Raw genomic sequence first — 23,348 nt, 5'->3', positions numbered from 1 at the left:
AGACTCATTTTTAATAAGGATGTTAATATGTCAGTGTTTTATTTTTTTTTTCACTTTTATGAGCAATTTTATGGGCTAAACTGACAGTTAAGATTACCACTTCCCTTTTAAGTATAGCTGTGTTGAGAAACATTTAAATCTCAGCTTTTACTTCACACATTGACAAGGACACAGTATTTATTTAATGCCAAACATGAATGTATCATCAGTCATCCCTAATGCATAGAGATTTTTTCCCCCTCTGCGAATCCCCCGCCCCCAGTAAAAACAAGTTTCTGGTTTCTACATTTCTGATGGATAGAGGTGAAAACCTATTGTTCAAGCCCTTTTTTCCCCCCTTCTTTCTTCTTTAAAAAAAAATTCTCAGAAAGAACTATTTCTGTCGTCATTGATGACTGACTCGACAACCTATATTTTTTTGTTTTTTTGTTTTTTTTTAATTCAAGAGCCCTTTTAGCTTCCAGACAGAAAAGTACTCCAGCTGCAGCGACACCCCATCCCCCAGTCTCGGGGTTCAAGGGCTTTCCCCCCCTGGCTCCCAGCGAGAAAACGGGGCTGCCTGTGGTCCGCACCGCTTGGCGCCCCTCACCCGTCACTAGTTTCTACCTGGTCTCCTTCCCAGCCTGGTCGTTCTGCCAGACAAGTGCCATCAGCGTCCGAGATTTCAGCTGAAGAAACGAGGTCTTAGCATAATTCACCAATTCAAACATCCTCTTTGGAGGACTGCTGCTGTTGCGCAGGAGTGGAGGGAGGGAAGGAAAAAAAAAAAAATCCAACTTTCAGTGCAGTCAGATCTTTGCTTCTTAACGTAGTCTACCCCAGTAAGGCACAGACGTAAGGTACTTAGGTAAGTGCGTTTTCCTGTATCATAACCTGAAACTCAAGTTGGTAGAGGGGAGGTGTGCGTCTAGCAGGCTCGTACCGCCAAAGGCGCTTTCGCCGGGTGGGGTAGCAACAGGCGACTCGCCTGGAGGTTTCTCCGCAGCTGGTGGCAACGCCTAAACTACTGGGCTCCGGGGGCGCGGAGGACACGGGGCTGGGTGGACCAGGCTGCTCGGGCTGGGCGCCGGGAGTGGGGACGACTCGCCCGGGTGGAGACGGTACCCTGCGCCCCGCCCGCCCCGCAGGCACAGCCTTGGCTCTCGGTCCCTGCGGCGAACGTGCGCCGGTCATGGGCATCGCAGCCCCGGAGCCGGGAGCGCGCTAGGGGTGCTTCCTTACTTCCCGCTCCATTGCCAGCCTTCCTCCCGCCGGTTTTGAGCAAAACCGCTTTTCTGTGAGAGAGGCCAGATTTGGTATGAGAATTCCTCATCCGCTCCCATCTGCGTTTCTATTTATTTATTATTATTATTTTTGATGAGCTGTGACTAAGATTAAGACTTGACGGCTCTCCAGCATGCCTGCCTCAAAAAAAAAAAAAAAAAAAGTCGCCGTCTGCATTCGTCCGCTTAGCTGGGTTTAGAAGAGCTAGCTGACTTCTTGGGCTCTGTGGGAAAGTGTAGCTGACCGTCACACCCTCTCCTGCTTCAACAACTCGCAGGGATCTAGCGGGCGGGAGGGGTGGAGGAAAGGAGTTGGATGTCAACTTGGAGCCAGAGGTTGGAATGGAAGTGTAAAGCAAACCGTAGGGATTGGGAGTCTTTCAGCTTCTATTACCCCCACTTGAGAGTTAGGATTTTCTGTTTCTGTCCCCCTTTCCTGGAGGTGGGGCGCGAGGTAGGAGGGTCCAGGCTGGGCGCGCTCGCCTCCGGCGTCCACCCGAGAGGGGGTGGTGCTTCCCGGCCGCTAGAGAAGCTGGATCTGCAGCCGAACGGTGGCTCAGAGTTGAAGTCTCCGATGGCTGTTGTCCTAGTCCCCAAGAGTTGAGCCCAGAGAGCCTTCTCCTTTGCACCAGGTCAGGAACGTGAGCAGCCCTTTGGGGCAGAGACCTCCCTTGGACGGGAATCCGACTAGGAAACGCTGGGGAGGCTGTTACCTCCGAGGATAAGATGCATGTTTCCAGCTGTGTGAAATGACCACCCGAGGCTTGAAAAGGCATAGAGGTGACTGGGGTTGCGAAATAACCCTACTATTGCTTACAAATAGTCTAGCCAGTCAAATATAAGCAAAGAAGAAAGCACCAGTGTCTAAAACTGTCACAGCCGCTTCGAAGACAGATGATCAGATTTGGGGGACTTTTTTTCTTTTGCGTGCCATTTAGATTTATCATCATGCAGTTAAGCAGGTAAGAACTGAATGTCTATATTTTATTGACAATGAGATAACCTGTGTTTGACCCCTCCCGTGACAATTTTTTCCTCTGTTTGAAGCGATGGGTTATATGTATTTTCAAATGGGTCTGCTATGATGCATAACTTCGTAATATTTGCATTCATGAGCCGTTTAAATCCATTTCAATGTTTAACATGCATTCATTTGAGTGTTCAAGGTACATTTACTTAAATGTCTAACAATGTTACAGAAATCATAAACTGGGCCAAGGTGAGAGGAACAAATGGAGAGGGTAGACATCAGAAGAAGGAATGTAGAACCCAAATGAAGGAAGTAAGGAAGTAGTTGCAGAAATGCCTTAAAACTGCTTCTTGTTAAGGTCACAGACCTGAATACATAAAGGACAGCTGGAGAACTATTCAGGGCATCTTCAAACAGCAATTTAATTCTGACTACTTGAGGGAAATTTATTGGGGGGTATTTTCATGTAATTTTCTTAATTAAAAAAAAAAATAGAGTAGATATGGGTTGTGTTGTCAAATACGGTGAGAAAAGAGCTTGCCCTAAGGTAAGATATGTTTGACCCCAGTATAGAAATCTTTGAGCTTAGGAGACCAGTGGGAAACCGAAAAATACAATATAAACAATTTTTTCCATTATGAAAAATCTCCCATAAATAAGACTTTTAAAATTCCAAGTTTTGTAGATGTATAATGTTACCAGCCAATAGATTTCTTCCACTCTCAGATTTAACAACCATCCCCCCCCAAAAAAAAAAATCTCAATTAAAATGCTAAAACTCAATTTGAAGAACTTCTGTTATTATTATTGAAATTGTTTTGTTATGTTATGCTAATATGTTTAAGGAGTCTGGAGTCCCCACACAGTGAAGCAAAAAGAAATATTAATAAGGTACAATCCTAAAACTGTTCCATTTATTTCTAACAGTTTTTCTTCTCTAAGAAATCATATACTTTAAGATTTTTCTCTGGAAATATTTTAAGTGCTTACATTTATTGATGTAGATCTCTGATCAATAATTTTCTGCTTGTAAGGCTCACTGATAACATATTGAAGACATATGAAAGATAATTGCAACTTTGGGTCATAAAATTGCAAAGTTATAGTGCTTTTCTTAGTTTGATGCAAGAGGTAGTTTTTACTCCACTGGAAAAAGTAATTCATCGATGAATTCCACTTTCTTAGTTCTTTTGCATTTTATCTTCTAGAGTTCTATTGTAGTGAACATGACATTATTATATATTATATTACATATGTATGTCCACTTTTGGGTGAGTGTGGAGGCATTGATTTTAAATTACATTGCTCTAATAGTATTTTAAAATAAAATAAGCATGATACCATATGATAGATTTCACTTATCATTTAATCAGATAATATGTCATTTCAGTTTCTCATGAGCTATTTTCTCTTAATAAACTCAACATTGTAATGGAAATGTACAGTTTTATAAAGTATAATACATTTTGATTTTAATCATGCTGAAAGATTGGTATATGATAGTGAAGTAAATCAAACCTAAGAAGGATGAAACCATTGGGATTCTAAGAGTGTCTGTGCGTGATTGTGTCTGTCATACACATACATGCATGCATGAAATTAGCCTTACTGCTAGGTTTGTGTGTTCTTTAAATAAAAGAGACTTTCTTTTCAAGACAGTGCCTTTGTGTTTTTCTCTCTACAAGTGCAAAGAGTCAACTGATAGAACTTCAAAACTTTGATGCTTTCTTATCAACCTATGCTTCCGTTTCCTATGTTACTTGTTACTTTGATCTTTTTCATATTAGCTCCCAAATGAGTAATTACTGACCAGAGTAGGTGTCTAAAATTTAAATCATTTAGAAAATTGAGTATTAGTATCATAAGCTCAAAGTTCAGACACAAAGAGTAATGTAAAGATTATCTGTGTCAACTTTTGAACAAACATCTTTTATTAAAAAATATCCCAAAGGTATCTGTATATTATGACTATGACTTATGATTAATGAGGTCTTCTAGCATTTTTCTTTTTACCTCTAGTAGTGGGTTATTGTGAAAGTAGAGAGAGATGGATCTGAGATTCCTTCCTCAGTTTTATTTTTAGTTCCGCCTCACTAATGGGATCCTAGTAAGATTTCTGTCTACTCTTTACACTCCTTATCTCTCACATAGTTAAAAACACCAGAGTGTTGTTGTAGAAAAAAAATGACCCTAAATAAGGATGCTTTAAAAAGATAAATGTTGTGGAGACAATATGTATTTTTCAAAAGGTATCATTTGCATTTGATTTTTTTTTGGTTTGTTTTCTGATAAAACTCTCCATGAAAGAAGTAATGTTGACTCAACTTTAAAATATATATATATATATATAGTACCAAATATTCTTGGTTTGTTTTTATGGTGTCTAATGAGTTTACATAATGTTTCTTTTATTTTGATATCATATAGCTTAGAAAGAGAAAAGCTTACTCCTTAAGACACATTAGTTTTTACGACTTTAATCCTGTCTGTCTTGGGAGAAGAGTCACTTTTACAAAAATAGTTGTTCTTGACTGGCTTTTCACTGTCATTTAGTGAAAGTCTGATTTCTTAGCAAGTTTATATTATTAACTTGTTGATTTCTCTCAGATTATTTGAAAGCAAGATCAAAATATTTTCATATAACAACTTTCATAATGAATAAACTTGAGAAAATCATACCGGTAATTTCTATCATTTATCAACTCATATTCAGCTTACCAGAAGTAATTAGGTGACATCTAACATTTTTGGTGTTTTAATTTAGCAATTACTTGGAAAATTTCATTTAGACATTTAGTAGTGTAACTCTGACCAGAGTTGCATGTGCTGTTATTTAGTTTTATGATTTTAATGTTTACAATTCATGAGTTCTAAAGAAGAGCAAAAGAAAAAAGAAATGTGCTTAATATCATTGATTGCTAATGGATGGTCTTGACTCTTAAAAGAAAAGGATGGTGTAAAGATATTTATTCCATTCTATAAGAGTAAAAGATTCTCTGAAGATGAAATTTAATCATGAACACTAATGGCCTTTTTACTGAAAATATATCTAGAAGTTCTGATCTAGCTTTTTTTTTCTTAGCAATATCAAATAGCCACTCTAAGCATTTTATACTGGTCATCAAATATCCTCATCAATAACATTTTAAAGCTTTTATCGCTATCATTTCAAGGATATTTGATGGGTTATTAAGAATATTTATATCCAATTACTTATTTGCAGACCTATCCAGTTACAAAGTTTCCATAGATAACTATTTCATAAGCTATGAATTAGCTCTTCTATATTTATGTTTGAAATAAAGTATTCATGCAAACAGTTCTGGGATATTTCTCAATTTCATATTCAAAGTAGCAAATCATGAATAACTATTAGATGCTCTAATTGAAATAAACACAGTGATAATTTTCTAACCAGTTTCTTTTCCCCCAAAGATTAAAAGATATAACTAATATACTTTCAGTGAGCTGAGTAGATTTTATTTTATCTTAACATAAATAATTGTGTTAAATTTTAATTGTTTATTTTTAACCAAGAAAGCATTAATTCAGATGTGAAAATATGACATGCAATCTAATAATTAGGAATCTTATAGAATCTTTCTTCCATATTCACTGTTATTTCTTACAATTTATAATTTCTCACATTTTTAATTTTTTAAGTTTAGAGTTACAAATGGTAGTTTTCCTCAATGTAACCTATATTAACTTATATTTTAGGAGCATTTGTATTACTGCATAAACCCTAATTTTCTCAGATGTGGATGACTTTAAAAGCACCACAGGCATAACAAATTTGTTTCAATAGCTAATAAAGAAACTACCATGCTACAGTTCCAGCAAATTAAATCTATAAAATACATATTTATTGATTAAATTAATAAATACGTTAACATTACTTTCAAATGTATTGTAGTTCTCTGCTACAGAAGAATTATTGTTTCATAATGGTGTGTTTCATTTAAATTCCATTATAGATTTATTGTGAAAGAATGCTTATAGTTAGACTTTTTCTTCCTGATTTCTGTGAGTATCAGCCAACCTCATCAGGACTGAGCTTTTTTTTATTAACTTTTCTGGAGTCTTGCATTTTGTTAATTTTAAAAGCTATCTCTAGAATATTGCACCATTAAAAAACAATCTAGCCTTGGGAAGACCAGAATTGAGTAAGCATGCATTTTAGTTTTTAAGTGTCAAATAGTGACTCACTACTTCATAGTTTCATTAAACACTCTCACAACTTAAATACATGATCTTTAAAACATTTCAAATGATGTTCTTGAAAAGAAGCCGTTTTAGGAAAGTGATCAAATCAAGGAGTAAATTTAAATGTGTTCACTCAAGTATCAAAATACGAAATCGCATATTTATGCAGGTTGCTTATCATGAGTCCTTTGTAATTTGTAATATCTTTGATATGGATGTACTTTTAAGATACAAGGATTTGTAACTGCTTTTAGTTATGCAATTTAATACTGTGTATAGAAGTGCCTTCTGAGGTAGCCAAAGTAAATATAGAACAAAAGTTAATTCAATCACTGAGTTTCTGAGATAGATAATATATTTAACTGGCTTTCCTATCTTTGTGTGGCAATATTTCTAATGGTTTTAAAAAATCAGCCCCGTAAATGTATGTACAGAGATGGTGGAATAGTCTTTTTCAGAAGTGAATACCTCAAATAGTAATGAACAAAATCTAATTATTCACAAGAAAATCATTAAAGATTGAATAAAGCACACGCTAGAGTTGTAAAAAAAATGCTCCTTTATGATAATTAACTGATACTTTTCTCAACATTTTCTTATATAACATCAAATATATTAATATACAGACCAAGTCTAGCTTACTCAAAACATTTAAATTGAGTGGTTTTACTTGAATTTACTATGAGAATTTCTAATTATTCATTCAGGCCTGTCACCAGAATACAAAGTTTCAATACATTATATACATGTGATAAAATATTTTCAAGATTATACATCAAATAATGTGGAATAAGACTAGAGTTTCCAAAATTGAATAGTCTAGAATAAAAATGAATTGCCAATGATCGTTTAACAACAGCGACAGATTAGAAAGTATATTTTCTGTTTCTTATTACTAATTTCACTCCTAATGAGCTTTTTAACCAACTTGTTAATTTGAGTTCAAAACCTGTCTTGAGTAAGCAATTTTTGATAGGATGTGCATTTTTTTGATTTGTAAGTTATACTCTGTTCCACTTTTTAAATTTTCCCAATCACTCAAAAACAACACTTTTTTTTTTTTTTTTGAAATGTGAACTGAGAGAAATGAATCCAGTCTTCACTGTGAATTTAAACTTAAAATTCATAGCTAAGAAAAACAATCCTGAGTAATTTCTTAAGAAGCACAAAGTTATTCTTGAAGCCTCTTTTTTGACTAAAGTACTTATTTTCAGCATCTTCTCACCTCTGAGTGGAACTTCTAGTCTTACATTGCTACTCCCAAACATATACATTTTTGCAACACCTTGTCTGCTTATTTGGGAACTTGTAGATCAAGGGCAGATTATTTTAAATGTATAGTTTTCTTTATACTTCAGCTAAAAGAGTAACACCAATTATGTTTGAATAGTGACATAACTGTGGTGAAAAATAACTTGCAGCATCCATGTTTCCTCTTAGAGTGAACTCTAACAGGTTTTCTTATGTCTCTTCCATCCATCCATGAAATGCGAACATTTAAACACGTCTCTTCTTTAACCAATTTAAAAGACAAAACAACAAATTACAATCTATGAAGGTAGGCCAGGAAGATATGAAAGATCACTCATGTCATTAGAACTATTTCAACCTATCCTTGACAGTGTCTCTTTAAGGAAATCAATTCTGATTTAGAGTAAAAACAGCAACTCCAACATAAACTGTGATTAACTATTAAATATATTTCTTTCTCATCAGTAACATTGAATCAGTAAGGTAAACCAAAGTTTAGTCTAGGGTCACATGATTCTTTCATCACAAAAATGATAACAATTTGACTGACTTTACTGTCTTTTAAATATAGATTTGCAAAGGTCTGAGCTGAAGATAACAATGTATTTGCTCAGCATTGAAACTGGACAGTTATTAACTATTTATTAAATTTTTTTCTATTACCAGATTTTGGTTTCAGATAAGTCCTGCAATATTGATTCCTATGTTTATTATTTAGAAGGTATTCTTGGCCAGTTCAGACAGTATGATTTTAAAAATTATTGGGAGTGGTTAAGACTTCACCTTCCAATGCAGTGGATGTGGATTCCATCTCTGGTCAGGGAGCTAGTATCCCACATGCCTGGTGGCCAAAAAAACAAAACATAAAAAAAGAGGCAATATTGTAACAAATTCAATGAAGACTTAAAATTACCTCTAGTATGTACATGACATGCTAGGTATTAGCTTATATTCAAGTTTCTCTGTATCTGATACAGTAATGCCCCATTTATTCTTTCTTATAAAATTCTTCAAAACCTGCCTGACTCTTCTTATATAAAAACTTTTTAATAATCTAGATTTCCTTTAAAAATAGATTTACTTTACTTTTCGTTTTAAACTTAGTATCTTAAGTTCTTTATATCTCCCTGAATGTGGAGACAGTTTGAGCTATTTTAGCAGTTAAAGTAATTTATTGCCAAGAGTGGTCCTTGAAAATACCAAATGTTTTCACAATTCTGTGTTGGGCAATGATGGGGAAAGCAGGTGTTCATATTTAGAAAAAAGTTTAGTTACACAAGCTAGAATATATTGCCAACGCCAGGCACTGTAAGGATAGTTACCAATGCAAACATAGACCATCCCAGCATCTCTGGCAAACTGGATAAGCAAAAGTCCATTGCCGAAGACTCATTCTTTAATTAGAAGTACCCAGAGGTCTGAATCGGAGTAGGGAATGGCAACCCTCTCCAGTATTCTTGCCTGGGAAATCCCATGGACAGAGGAGTCTGGCAGGCTATAGTTCACAGAGTCGCAGAAGTATTAGACACAGCTTAGTGACTAAACAAGAGCAACACAAACGTTCTGACACTATTAGATGCTGGTTCAGAATAAATTGGAGAACAGCAGACAAAGATTTAACGGCTTGCTGATAGATTGGTTTGTTTGCTGTAGATCACATCTTTTTGTGATTTTTGTTTTTTTTAAAAGAAATATTTAATGGACATCTGATCCACCGAGTGAACTAGGGTAAAGCTTGGGAATATAACAATGAAAAGACACACTTGTGCTTAAGAGGCATATTTTTTTATTTTTTGCTATTTGAAGTATGCTTAGAAATAATCCACAAGGCAAATGTAATGCTTGATCACTCATTGTATTTTCACACATGTCCAATTTTGATATTGTAAATATAATTATGTTTAAGAGAAAGAGATAGTTGTCAAATTCCTCAGTTTACAGATAGGTCAGTAAAAAATGTATTTTCTATCTATAATATTAAAGGATAACTATTAAAGAGACATGGAAGAACAAGCAGGGTTCTGCAAATAAAGTCATACTGATTTAGTTGACATCTGAGTCTGTGGTGATTCATTTGTTTCAATGTTAGCTTTTTTTAGTGGAAACACTTTCAATGGCTTATGCCTTTTGATTTTTAGGACTTACAGTGAAAGGAAAATCATATTAACGTTGCAAAAATTCACTTTACAAATTTAATTTTCTTATTTTATCTTGTATTTATTGAGGACTCCCCCTGTTTCCGGTTCTTTTCTTGGTGGTACAGATGCATCCCTGGTGGCTCAGATGCTAAAGAATCCACCTGCAATATGGGAGACCTGGTTTGATCCCTGGGTTGGGAAGATCCCCTGGAGGAGGGCATGGCAACCCACTCCAGTATTCTTGCCTGGGGAATCCCTATGGACAGAGGAGCCTGGTGGGCTGCAGTCCATGGGATCTCAAAGAGTTGGACACGGCTGAGTGACTAAGCATAGCACAGCACACAGCATAGATACATTAGTGAATCAAATAACACAAATCGTTGCCTCATGTTGTTTATACTGGAATTAATTGTTACATTATTACAGGCATTTCAGGAATTATTATACTATTATAGGAACTATTATCCTGTAAGTTGAATGATCCCTATAACCAGAATTAGAAGATAAATTTAGGAGTGCACTGACAATGTTTATAACCACACTGTCTTAGGTTGTTGTTGGTGGTTTTATTGCTAAGTTGTGTCTGACTCTTGGGACCCCATGGACTGTCACCTGCCAGGCTCCTCTGGCCATGAGATTCTTCAGGCAAGAATACTGGAGTGGGTTGCCATTTCCTTCTCCAGGGGATCTTCCCAACCCAGGAATTGAACCTGGGTCTTCTGCACTACAGGCAGGTTCTTTACCAACTGAGTGACTAGGGAAGCCCTCTCTTATGTTTGAGGTCGAATATTTTCATTTCCTTGCAAATGAATATAAAGAAACTGAATATTATTATTTTAAAAGAGTTTTCTATGGCTAAAACAATACAGTTCTTTGAAAAAACTTTTTAATAATTTTATTAAATTTTCTTTGAAACTTCCTTGCTGCTACTGCTGCTAAGTCACTTCATTCGTGTCCGACTCTGTGCGACCCATAGACGGCAGCCTGCCAGGCTCCACCGTCCCTGGGATTCTCCAGGCAAGAACACTGGAATGGGTTGCCATTTCCTTCTCCAAAGCATGAAAGTGAAAAGTGAAAGTGAAGTCGCTCAGTCGTGTCCCACTCTTCGCGACCCCATGGACTGCAGCCTACCAGGCTCCTTTGTCCATGGGATTTTCCAGGCAAGAGTACTGGAGTGGGGTGCCATTGCTTTCTCCAGGTTGCCATTGCCTTCTCCACATACTATTTTTGTGTGTGGGTGACTTCGGATTATACACTTCTATTTGTGTTTCTCAGTATAGAGACTTCTAATTCAAAAGCTCATTTCACCTTCTAGGCCTGGTTAACTTCAAAGCAAGTTTTAGTCTTATTAAAGAGCAAGAGATTTATTGTCCATTTGGTTACCAAACTCCAAGATTTCTGAACTTCATCCCGTTTATTATGTTTTAGCCTTAGAATACATCATTGAGCCTTTATCAACAGTAGTTCAGATACCTTAGCTAAGCAACAAGTTAGGATTATACTTTCAATTTTTACTCAGGCTCACCATAAATATATATATTTTTATAAAGCATTTCTAAAGCTTTGCAAAACTGTAACTGAGGCTGTTGTACATAAAGGCAGGAACAAAAGGTTTATTATCTTTGCACATGCATGAATTTGCACAGAGTATGTTTTTTTCAATTAACTTTTTTCATCAGATTCCCTATAAACTTGCATTTTTGTGGCAGAATTCTTTTACTGACAAGAAGCACTTTGTCCTTCACAAGCCAGAATGCTTTTTATTATTGGAGCATGCCAGAAAAAGCAGAACCATGTTTCCAGTTATAGTAACCATATTAAATCCAGATGTCTGGTACTGTTATTTCCACTTCATTCCTGTACATAGATTATTTTAATCTTTATTTTAGACTGTCTTCTGTTTCTCAGTTTTGGTAGTCAAAGATACTAATTATAATAAGGTTTCTGAAGCATCCCTCATATTTTACATTAAAATTAGATTTTTAATCTAAAAATACTATTCTAAATATCTTCCATTTGAACTTTATTCTTATGTCTCTGACCGCTTTCCTTTTGAATGAAAATTGAGTACAATCTGAATCTTACCAAGATTTTTTTCCATGATCGCTTATATCAAAACACCAAAATATTTTATATTTAAACTGTAAAGATAAAGCAAGTGACTTGAAATTTGGGCTTTTAAGAATAATGTCTCCTATGTTCTGGACAGAACTAGAGAATGGAACTCACTTTCTATTCATTTTTTCTAATCAGTTCTACCATTAGGTAGTAGCATTTAACTTCCTCTTTATTGGTAAGACAAGATTGTATTGACAGAATCAAGCAGGAGATTAGTTCCCTCTGCAATATAACCTCCTCAGAGGAATACTAACCCTCATTAAGATGGAAAACACTTAAAGCTGTAATTCAGAGGCACTGTATTGCTCCATCAGCTAAATAAAATAAATAACGGCAAGTGCCCTCTGGAATACAGGTTTAGCAGAGTTAAATGACTAAGAAGATTCACTTCTAAGTCCAGTCTTAACAATGTGATTTAAAACAAGAAAGCTCAACTTTTTTAGAATAAGAATAGTGAGAAAATACAATAATAATGCACTATAGTATATTAATATAATGACAATATCTTTCTAGTATAAGCAGTGCCTAATGTAGCAGCTCATATATTTTCAATAAAATAAAAAGGAATTCAGTTCAGCACATGTTCCCAAACCTTACAATGTGCATGGCAACGTGTTAGACATGAGGGGCTCCACGGGTTCCTATGCCAGCAGATCCTTCCTCATTTGGTCATAAACTAAGGTGTTTAAGAGGATAATACTAGTACATTGTAAAATTTTAGAAGACTAATAAATGAAAATCCATCCAGTATGCAGTTATTTTAATAATTTCCAACAAACATATTGAAAAGAATTTAAAGTAGTAATTAACCCAACCAAAACAATTGTCTGTACAATTCAAAAAGGATTGCTAATTCAAATCAGCGCTTCCATTGTTTCTGTCGTCTCTGAGTGGAGAACTTCAGATTTTTGTGATGTCTGGAATTGAATGGCTTTTTTTTTTTTTTGCTTCAAAGATCAGTGTTACTTTTTATAAATTTGTTTAAGGGAAAAATGCAAGAATTAGCAATTCATAAGAAAAAGAAAAACTTAATTTTGGTTTAATTCCTATATAAACCCAGTAATAAATTGCATAGCTAAGAGTCAGAATGACTTTCTTTCCATTTCAGCATACTACTGTTTACTTCAACAGATGCGCTAAGATAAAGCAATGACTTCTCTATACACCTGGTGAAGTATGGAAAAGAGAGTGGCAAAATCCTACCTATGTATATTGGGTTCCTTAAAATCCTACCTACTCCACTGGGTTCTTTAAAAATTCAATACCTTTAGGGATTTCCCTGGTGGTTCAGTGGCTAAGGCAGTGCTTGTGATGCAGAAATTCCAAGTTTGATCTGTACTCAGGAAAGTAGAAAGTCTCACATGCTGCAGCTAAGACTTGGCATCAGTTCAGTTCAGTCCAGTTCAGTTGCTCAGTCATATCTGACTCTTTGCAACCCCACGGACTGCAGCACGCCAGGCTTCCCTGTCCGTCACCAACTCCCGGACCTTGTGCAAAGCCATGTCCAGTGAGTTGGCGATGCCACCCAACCATCTCATCCTCTGTTGTCCCCTTCTCCTCCTGCCTTCAATCATTCCCAGCATCAAGATCTTTTCTAATGAGTCAGCTGTTCGCATCAGGTGGCCAGAGTATTGGAGTTTCAGCTTTAGCATCAGTCTTTCCAATGAATATTCAGGACTGATTTCCTTTAGAATGGACTGGTTGGATCTCCTTGCTGTCCAAGGGACTCTCAAGAGTCTTCTCCAACACCATAGTTCAAAAGCATCAATTCTTCAGTGCTCAACTTTATAGTCCAACTCTTTTATCCATACATGACTACTGGAAAAACCAAAGCTTTGAATAGATGGACTGTTGTTGACAAAATAATGTCTCTGCTTTTTAATATGCAGTCTATGTTGGTCATAACTTTTCTTCCAAGGAGTAAGCGTCTTTTTATTTCATGGCTGCAGTGATTTTGGAGCCCCCCAAAATAAAGTCTGTCACTAAATAAATATTTTTAAAAATCAATACCTTTAAATAAACAATGTCTAGATTAAGGAAGAGCAATTTTAGGCCATTTGAAGACTAAAATTATAGATCATAACTATAACTGAATTAAAGTCATAAATTAATGCATCATTATTGAGATGATATAAATCACTGAATAATGATACTCTCATTCTTTTATTAAATTTGACTATGTACTACATATAGTTCATGAACATTCAAAGTTGGTAATTTGTATGTACATGCATATCGGAAGATGATGTGTCATATCATGCATGCATGTTTGAATATGTCAAATTTAATATTTGAGTTTAATTGGTGTTCATGAAACGCTATACGTTTAAAATTATTTTTATTATAGCCAGGGATCTTCCTTGCTAAATGTAACTATAATATATAAATATATGTATATTTTTAGCTGTAGTCTTGAGTTTTCACACTATTGTTCTTTCAAATAATACTTGTTTGAAATGATCCTCATATTCTTGTCCTTATCTGGTATGTTTGAGAACATAATAAAACTGACCTTATATAAAAATTTTTGGCTGCATTTCAACAAAATATTAAAGTCATCTCATTCCTCTGAAATGGCATTATGTCTCCCATCTTGAGACACCAGTTCTGTTTTATGTATGTTGGATAGTGTTTTTTTGTTGTTGTTATACTATACTATAAAACAATTTATAATCAGATTGAGTAATCAGACCATTAATCTTGTAATATCTCTGAAGATCAGATAGGTAAATTAAATCAATCTGACCATGATTATACTTTTAACAATAAATAACACATACACTCTGAAAACCTTAGTTTTCTGATTTTTGTTTTTTAGTTTATAGTAGTACATCTTAAAAGATATTAAACTGAGTAACATTTAGCTGATTAAGCTATAATCTTTATTGAAAACATTAAAGTATATGGAGCAGACATGCTTTGAAAAGCCATCATATGAAAACCTATATTATGAAAATTCATAATATGTAGTTACTCAGATCACTTGCTTATAATTGCCTGAGATAAAAGGATCCCATTTTCATTTTATTTTCTATTTTTATTATTTATATTGTCCGTTTAAAGATTTTATTTTGTTCAAAAGCATTTCATTAAGTGGCAACGAAAATCCTAATAAATAAGTTTCACTATGCAATTAGTTCTAATTTGGCTGTGGTGTGGTCTAACAGAGAGCACAGTTTTCGGTTTAAGTTCAAGAGAAGTGCTTGAACCCTTGCACTGCTGCATGTTCTTTCGCCCTGAACTTCAGTCATCTAAATAAGTAAACGGTGATAATAAAACATGCCACACTGTGCCTCTCGGAGGCAAAGGAGGAAATATTGGTAAAATGCATGGCATATCGAAAGATCTTAATATATGTTTATTTTGTTGTGAAGAAATTAAATATAGCATGTCATTTTCATCATCAGTCTCTCCCCATCCCCTACCTTCCAAAGCAAGCCGCCAACCCATTCCACTGCTGTATCTATATTATTATTCTTTAAATTCAACAGTTGCAATACTCTGTGACACACTGCACTCATTAGTGGGAAGAGGATTTGTGTTTGACTTTGCCCATGAGCTCTCATTCATTTGGTCTATCTTTTGAAACCTTGAATAATGGAACATAAATGAAAAGTTTCCTAGCTTTCCCCAATTGTGTGTGTGATCATGAGAATACCTTATATGTCTACCTACAGCTAATAATTAATAAGGGTGCTTTCAGATCCTTGTTCTTAACAATTTTTGAACATTAAGAATGCTTTGCTTTGGTACTGCTTGAACATGTCATTTATGATTATGATTTGAACACAGAAACTATGACCTCAGAACTCCATTTCTCTCTTTTCTCAACTGTCAAAGCCAGTGCCATCCTGAGGCATAGGTCAGTTGCAAACTCCTCCATAAAACATTCTTTTTTTTCCCCACATTGAAGAAGTTTTCTTAACCTTGCCATCTGTATCACATTAATTACACCTCAATTTAGTACTTAATTAATCATCATTTATTCATTCACTCAAACAATACTTATCAAACAATTTTATTTCAGACACTTTGCTAACTGTACTCAGTTGCCATTAAACTAGGAACAATTATTGTCCTCCTAAAACGAAGTCTAATTGGGGGCAGGGGAGATATGCAGACAAATAGACATTACACAGATAAATATGCAGTGTCGATGTGCTATAATAGGTGAAGTAATGGCTTCATAAACTATGACTAGTTAACCTAGAAGGGTCACGCAGAGGCCTTGTGGAGGAAGTCACAACCTAGTCTGAAGCTCAGAGATAGGGTTGGGTTTCGGCAGGTGAAGAGGTCCAGGTCGAAATCATGGTTCAGGTTAAATAAACTGCATAAGCAAAGGTGCTGAGGATAGGGAGAAAGTGAGGAGAATTTGTGGAATAAAATTATGGCTGGAACAGAGTTGAGTGTTTGATTGATAATGGTAGTGGCATATGCACGGCATGGGGTTTGAATGAAGTTAAACAAGGGAAGACACTTAAAAAAATTATTTATTTGGCTGTGCTTGATATTTGTTGCCACAATGGGTTTCTCTAGTTGCAGCGAGTAGGGGCCGCTCTCTAGTTGTGATTTGTGAGCTTCTCATTGCGGTGGCTTCTTGTCGCAGAGCCCAGGCTGTAGGGCGCACAAGCTTCAGTAATTGTGGTGCGTGGGCTTTGTTGCTCAGAGGCTTGTGAGATCTTCCCGAATCAGGGATCGAACCCTTGTCTCCTGCACTGGCAGGTGAATTCTTTACCACTGAGACACCAGGGAAGCTGAGGAAGGAAGTTTTATAAATTTTCTTAAGAGTCTGGATATTATCCAGAGGGCAACATCATGATCACAGGCGTGTGTGTGTGCTAAGTTGCCTCAGTCGTGTCCAAATCATTGCGACCCTGTGGTCTGTAGCCTGCCAGGCTCCTCTGTCCATGGGGATTCTCCAGAAACCTAGAGCGGGTTGCCTTGCCCTCCTTCAGGGGATCTTTCCCACCCAGGGATCCAATCTGTGTCTCCTGCGGCTTCTGTATTGCAGGCGGATTCTTTACTGCCTAATTACCGGGAAAGACCTCATGATTACAGAGTGGGAGTAAAAGTGGTGCAAGCTCAAATTTATTTATTTATTTTTAGTAAGATAGCTTTGCAGTTAAAAAGACAGATTGGAGAGAGTCACATCAGTGTTAGGATGACCATTTATGAAGCTATTGTAGTACTTCATACAGGTTCTGGGAGGTTAGTAGGACCTGTGGTCTCCTCCCTCCTCCTTTTAGCCCCTCCCAAGAACTCTCCTGGGTGAGTTTTATGAGACCTCCTGTGGGCTGGAATGCCCGTCCTTTCAGCCCCTCAGAAATTCTTCTGGTTAGTTTTCAGCCCGTGTTTTCCTTTTGAGAGACAGGCTCAGGCTGGTGGTTACCCCTGTGCCTGGCAGAGGAAGGTAGTTTCGGTCATCAACCTTTCCCTCGCAACAGGAGGAAGAACTCTTAGAACTCTGGAACTGGACGGTAAGGAAAAGTAGATCTGAGTGAATGGAAATATCGTTTGTAAGATAAAGCACCAGAATAAGAAACAAATGAAAGAATGTTGATTTTCAGTTGACAGAGGTATCTGTTTCTGACAGAGATGACTAGGGGCAGTGCGTCCTGCCTTACATACGGCATTCCTCAGTTAATTCTGAACTTCTGAGGACAGAAGTGGTATTTTTCGTGGCCACTAGGGTTTACATCCATCTCACAACATAGCAGAGTGTTTTGTACATTGTAAATGATGGATAAGAGTTACTCTTTTATGCTTATTTTCTATATTAAGTAGGAATATAAATAATGACTAAATGTGGAGACGCTATTAAAAATTTACAGTTATAATATGTTTTAACTTTTCCATCACTTATTTACTTATACAATGTTATATTTAATAGTTATTTAGAGCTCGCATTTATTTCATTCAGAGCTAATGTTTATTTCAATATATAATAAAAATATATAATATATGATAAGATAATAATGGGGCTTTGGAAGTGGCCCTAGTGGTAGAGAACCCATCTGCGAATTCAGACACATAAGAGATGAGGGTCAATCACTGGTCGGAAAGATCCCCTGGAGGAGGACATGGCAACCCACTCCAGTATTCTTGCCCAGAGACGCCCATGGACAGAGGAGGCTGGCAGTCTATAGTCCATAGGGTCACAAAGAGTCAAACACAACTGAAGTGACTCAGCACACACGCATACAAGATAATAGTATGCTATATACTAATAGAATTTGGAACTATTTTATACAAATATGCTTATTTTATAATATAATTATTCTTTGTATACCTGATATATTTTTAAAATATTTGATGTATAAATATAAATGTTTATATTTGATAGAATAATATATTACATTTCATTATTTGGAAGAATGTGGCTTTTTAAATGAATGCTATCACTGGAAATTGGAGACTTTATTTTGATGATTCAAATATGTATATTTACAAATGTAATATTAGTGATTACGCAAGTTAAGAAGTTACTTTGTGGAGCAATGCAGTAGTTGCTCATACTGAGAAATTTAAAGAATGGGCCTATGACCTTGGCAAATTAGGCAATTTTCTTTCGATTTTTGTTCCATACAAAACAATCTATAAGGGATTGAGATAGAAAAAGAGAGAAATACTGACTAGAATATGTGGTAAAACATAAACAATTGGTTAATCTAGTTGAAGGATATATGTGTTTACTAGTTTCTTAGCTTTTCTGTGCGTTTTACATTTTTCAAAATAAAAAAAGAAAGATCTTTGACACAATTATTTATGAAACTTCTTGCATTCACAAGGTCCCAAGTGGATTTTATTCCCTCAGAAAATATTTTAGACATTTAGTAAAAATTGGTCTAAATGCAGATGTAAAAGCAATCATATAGCATGAAGTGTTAATTTTTTAATAAATAGGAATCATTAGCATTGGAATACCAACTAGATATTGGATAATGAATTAATATGGTTTACATGATGACCCTCAATGATTTGACTAATGATTCTAAAGGGTAGTAAGTCTGTATCAGTGATTCCTAATCTGCTTTTCATCTTTGTAATTTCAGTTACATTAGAAATTCACCTGTCATATGATAGAACATATTTTATTTTACACATTTCCGTATTCTATGAATTTCAAATATGCATAAGGTGTCACATTTTAGGTAAAAGTTGTGCACCACTACCCTGGAATAAGATTATGGAGGGTTAGTGAGGAAGACTAGTTTAATATACTAGAAAATGTATATATATATATCATATTTTATGTATTTATTATGTATTACATGTATTGGTATATATTACTAAGTATGTAATATAGTCTTAGTGTGTTTTTTTCTGAGTAGATTCTCAAGGCCATTAGGTATTTACAAGTAATAATAATGTGTGAATCGATAACGTTCTCACTAAATTTTATTTTATGAGAAATAATTTGTTACAAGTAGACCATGTACTAAATATATATTTTTAAATAGTATGATATTTCAATAGTCTTACTTTCTTTTATTTTATGAAAAGGAAATCTAGAGCAATACTACTTTTTAATATAAATTCATGTTTTTGTTTTTAATACATTTTTTACCCTAAATCTCTTTTATTATTCATAAAATATACCCTTACATGTTCTGTAAAGTATTGTGCATTGACATTGTTATTTCCTTAATTGTTCTCTTAGGCACTTATGCCATAGGGTGGCAGAAAAGTTGGGAATGACTTAGTGACTAAACAACAAGAAAAAGAGAACAGAAATCTGCCTGGGCTTCCCTGGTGGCTCAGCTGGTAAAGAATCCACCTGCAATATGGGAGACCTGGATTCGATCCCTGAATTGGGAAGATCTCCTGGAAAAGGGAATGGCTACCCACTCCAGTATTCTGGCCTGGAGAATTCCGTGGACTGTCTAGTCCCTGGGGTCACAAAGTGTCAGACACGCCTGAGCAACTTTCACTCACTAGGCATTTATTCAGGAATATTAAACTTAAGATCATTTTGTACTATCCCTGCACTCCAGGGAATGGAATTGATGAATTATTTATAATTTTCACTTTCATGATTTCTCATGATTTCTTTTCCTAATAGTACCTCTGAGTTTAGCTGTTTACTTGTGACTTCCAAATATCCTCAAAGGAATTCTACTCATTACTTTTGCCACTGGTAATATAGCTCACAAAGTTATCATATTATAATAAGGACAATTCAGTAATAATTTTAAAATTAGTACTCATGTACAAGGGTAATTCACATGTGCATTTACCTGCTTTTGTGAAAAATCAGGTAAATGATATCCTTTTGTTCATGAATATGGAGCCTAATGGTCACTTGTTCTAAGGATTTTTGAAAGCCTAAATATAATAATGTGTTAATGTATTTTAACTCTACTTGTCTTCTCGTTTTGTAACTCTTCAAAGTTATTTCTTAAAGAAGACTTCAACAGAACTGTTAGGTATTGTACTTGGGTCATTGTTGTTGCTGTTGTTTAGTTGCTGAGTTGTGTCCGACTCTGTGACCTCATGGACTCTAGCAAGCCAGGCTTCTCTGTCCATGGGGATTCCTGGGCAAGAATGCTGTAGTGGGTTGCCATTTCCTTCTCCAGGGGATCTTTCTGACCGGGGATTGAACCTGTGTTTCCTGCATTGGCAGGTGGATTCTGTACTGCTGAGCCACCAAAGACCTTAAAATATAATGATTTCTATAGATCCTCCAAATTACTTAAATTTGGGCAGGATTCTTATTCCCATGTGCTAATAAACTGTTTTGTCAGAAAAACTCATTTCTAAAGAGAAGAGGGAAACATGTACACATATCAGAAGTTGAAGAAACACAAATAAATCTAATGCTAACATTTTTAGGCAGTTTCCCTGTACACAATTTAAGAAAATCTTTCCAGCTTTCTGTGTATTACAAGTAAGAATTATGAAGATCTTGACACGTATTCAACCTATTTGTAAAGAAAATATTAAAAGCAGTTGTTCTGGGTAATTATACTAAAAATTACAGAATTTTAGGATAGTACTTTAAGTGCCATCTGGGTCAATCATATCCTACATTTATGTTAATAACATGCTGTATCTTAACAAAATCATGTACTTGACGTTAAAGAGTTGGATTTAATTTGATGGTATATAATTATATGATTTTGTACCAGTGTAAAATATGCTTTAAAACACTCCTAATGTCCTTACTACATGCTACTATTCTAGATACTTTAGGTAAGAAAATACAACTTTTTGGTAGCAATGATTGTGTTGTTTATTTGAATATATTTGATCAAGAAAATAAAATTTGTTTCGCAAAGATAAGAAATATTTGTTAGTCATTGATGTGTTATACCTTACCATTATACATAATAATAATTCTTAGTTTATGAATAAAAATGAAATATATTGTTTTTAAGGTAAATGGTATAGCTTCCACATAAAACCAATATGGAAGAAAAATGTATTTTCTCCGTCAGTTATGACCTGAATCATTTGACAATGTTATGTTTCTACAAATAATTAATGGGGATTCAGGGTCTTTTAACTCCTATTCCAAAATCATTTTATTATATGATATTGTCCTTTCTTATGATAAATCATTTTTAAAATATTGTCACTTGTAAGGTGTCCCACATTGCTTACAGATGAGGTCATTTTTTAGTCCTCACATTTAAAATTCACCACAGGAACAACTCATAATACTGGGGTGAATTAGATAGTGTATGGATATTGGACCTTATAATTGTATAGAGGGTGAAACTGAATCTGATGACCTACGTCAATCATATCATATCATTGTTTTGAGACACGTTTTAGTTGCAAAATTGCTGTATATCTTTCATATTGAAATAGTTTAGGATTATATTATGAATTAAAGGTTTATAACTAAAAGCAAATTAAGCTTATCAATCAGTTTAACCTAACACCAAAGAAATATGGCAACCATCATAGTTAAAATGTTTTACTTAATACTGTGCATTTTGATTGCTCCCTAAAACAGATTTTACTGACCAAAAATGCTCACAATCAAACTTTCTTGCTAGTCAGAATTTATTTACTGCAGAGTTTTCTGTGCTATAAATAATAATATTGAAAAGGTTTTGTGAGATGGAAAGTAAAATTGAATTCAGATATTTGTAGAATATTTTGCATAACCTATAGATATCGTATCAGTTGTTTTGTGTAAAGTCATTACACTGAATCACACTGGGATGGTGCCTCTTGTTACTTTAGTTTTGAATGCCTATAAAATTAGTGTATGTATTTTCATAGTTTATATATAATATGCATCTTTTTGTGTGTGTATATGAATTTTATTAATATGCCTATTTATCTTTTGAATAACACACAGATGCACATTTAAATCTTTCAGAGTCCTAGAAATTATTTAATTATGATTCTGTTTAATCAGGAAAGTTTTTCCCTATCAGAATAATGGGAAAATATCTGAATAAACATGCTTACCCCCACTCCTACCCACCTTCACACCCATCCATCTATCTAAATATAGAGCTAGATAAATGGCAGATGCATAAACACACACACAAAATTATTTATGTATTCTAAGACCCACAGTTCCATTCCGTCTTAGTTTATCTTTATTATGGAAATAACTACCTGTATAATTTTAATTAATTTAAAGCCTATCTCTAAAAGAAGTAAAGGATAAAATACATGTAGTGTTAAAATTTATAACATAACTTATTAAATAAACATATCAAGTGTTTCTTTTGAAACTGTTCAGTGTCATAAAACATTTTTGCTGAAAAAGTAATTATGAGTGAAAATTTCTGATGATCATTGCTCACAGTGGGCTTTAGTGATCCACTGTATGATGTTGCCCTGACAAGGTTTGCTGGAACTCAGTGACTTATTTTCAAACAAATAGAGAAGCAACCTAAGTATGAAAGAGCTCTGGAAAAAAATCATTTTGGTGTACTGCTTACGATTGACTTTTGCTATCATCTAATTTAAGACAATGGTATTAGACTTTTTAAAAAGGATTTTCCACCTCAGCACCTTAACTGCTAGAAAAGAACCTCCCAGGGGCTAACTAATTGCCTGTGTATTTTGTCTAGGTGTTGAGGGAAAGCTAAGAGAATGAAGGCTCTAAGTCCCCAGTGGAAGCATGATATGGCGAAGCAGAGCTGGTGCTGAATTGTTCTCTCTGATGGCTCCATGGGAGTGGATAGCACTGAGTCTTCATTGCTGGGTTTTAGCGGTTGCTGCTGTTTCGGATCAGCATGCCACAAGCCCCTTCGACTGGCTCCTCTCTGATAAGGGACCCTTCCATCGTTCACAGGAATACACAGATTTTGTGGACAGAAGCCGGCAGGGATTTAGCACAAGATACAAGATATACAGGTATGAAGCAAAGGGAAAGCAATGGCAGAGATGTCTTCCTTGAAGGTGGTGGATAAGTAAGTTGCTCTAAGGGCAAGT

General features: G+C 35.2%; 1 protein-coding gene across 2 annotated transcripts in view; it reads left to right on the top strand.

The window, feature by feature from the left end:
* Window positions 1-758: 758 nt before the first annotated feature.
* BRINP3 (BMP/retinoic acid inducible neural specific 3) overlaps window positions 759-23,348 on the top strand; it is a 485,075-nt gene continuing 462,485 nt past the window's right edge. The window contains exons 1-2 of one of the 2 annotated variants that reach the window (XM_070384505.1): window positions 759-847; window positions 22,985-23,270. In XM_070384505.1, the coding sequence (XP_070240606.1) occupies window positions 23,035-23,270 (236 nt within the window). In that variant the 5' untranslated portion in view covers window positions 759-847; window positions 22,985-23,034. Of the gene's footprint in view, window positions 848-1,813; window positions 2,225-22,984; window positions 23,271-23,348 lie in introns of those variants that run through there. The other variant, XM_070384504.1, reaches the window with a different exon arrangement.

Source organism: Bos mutus, chromosome 16 (genome assembly GCF_027580195.1).
Source record: "Bos mutus isolate GX-2022 chromosome 16, NWIPB_WYAK_1.1, whole genome shotgun sequence".
NCBI lineage: Eukaryota > Metazoa > Chordata > Mammalia > Artiodactyla > Bovidae > Bos > Bos mutus.
This window is presented reverse-complemented; position numbering and strand designations above follow the sequence as displayed.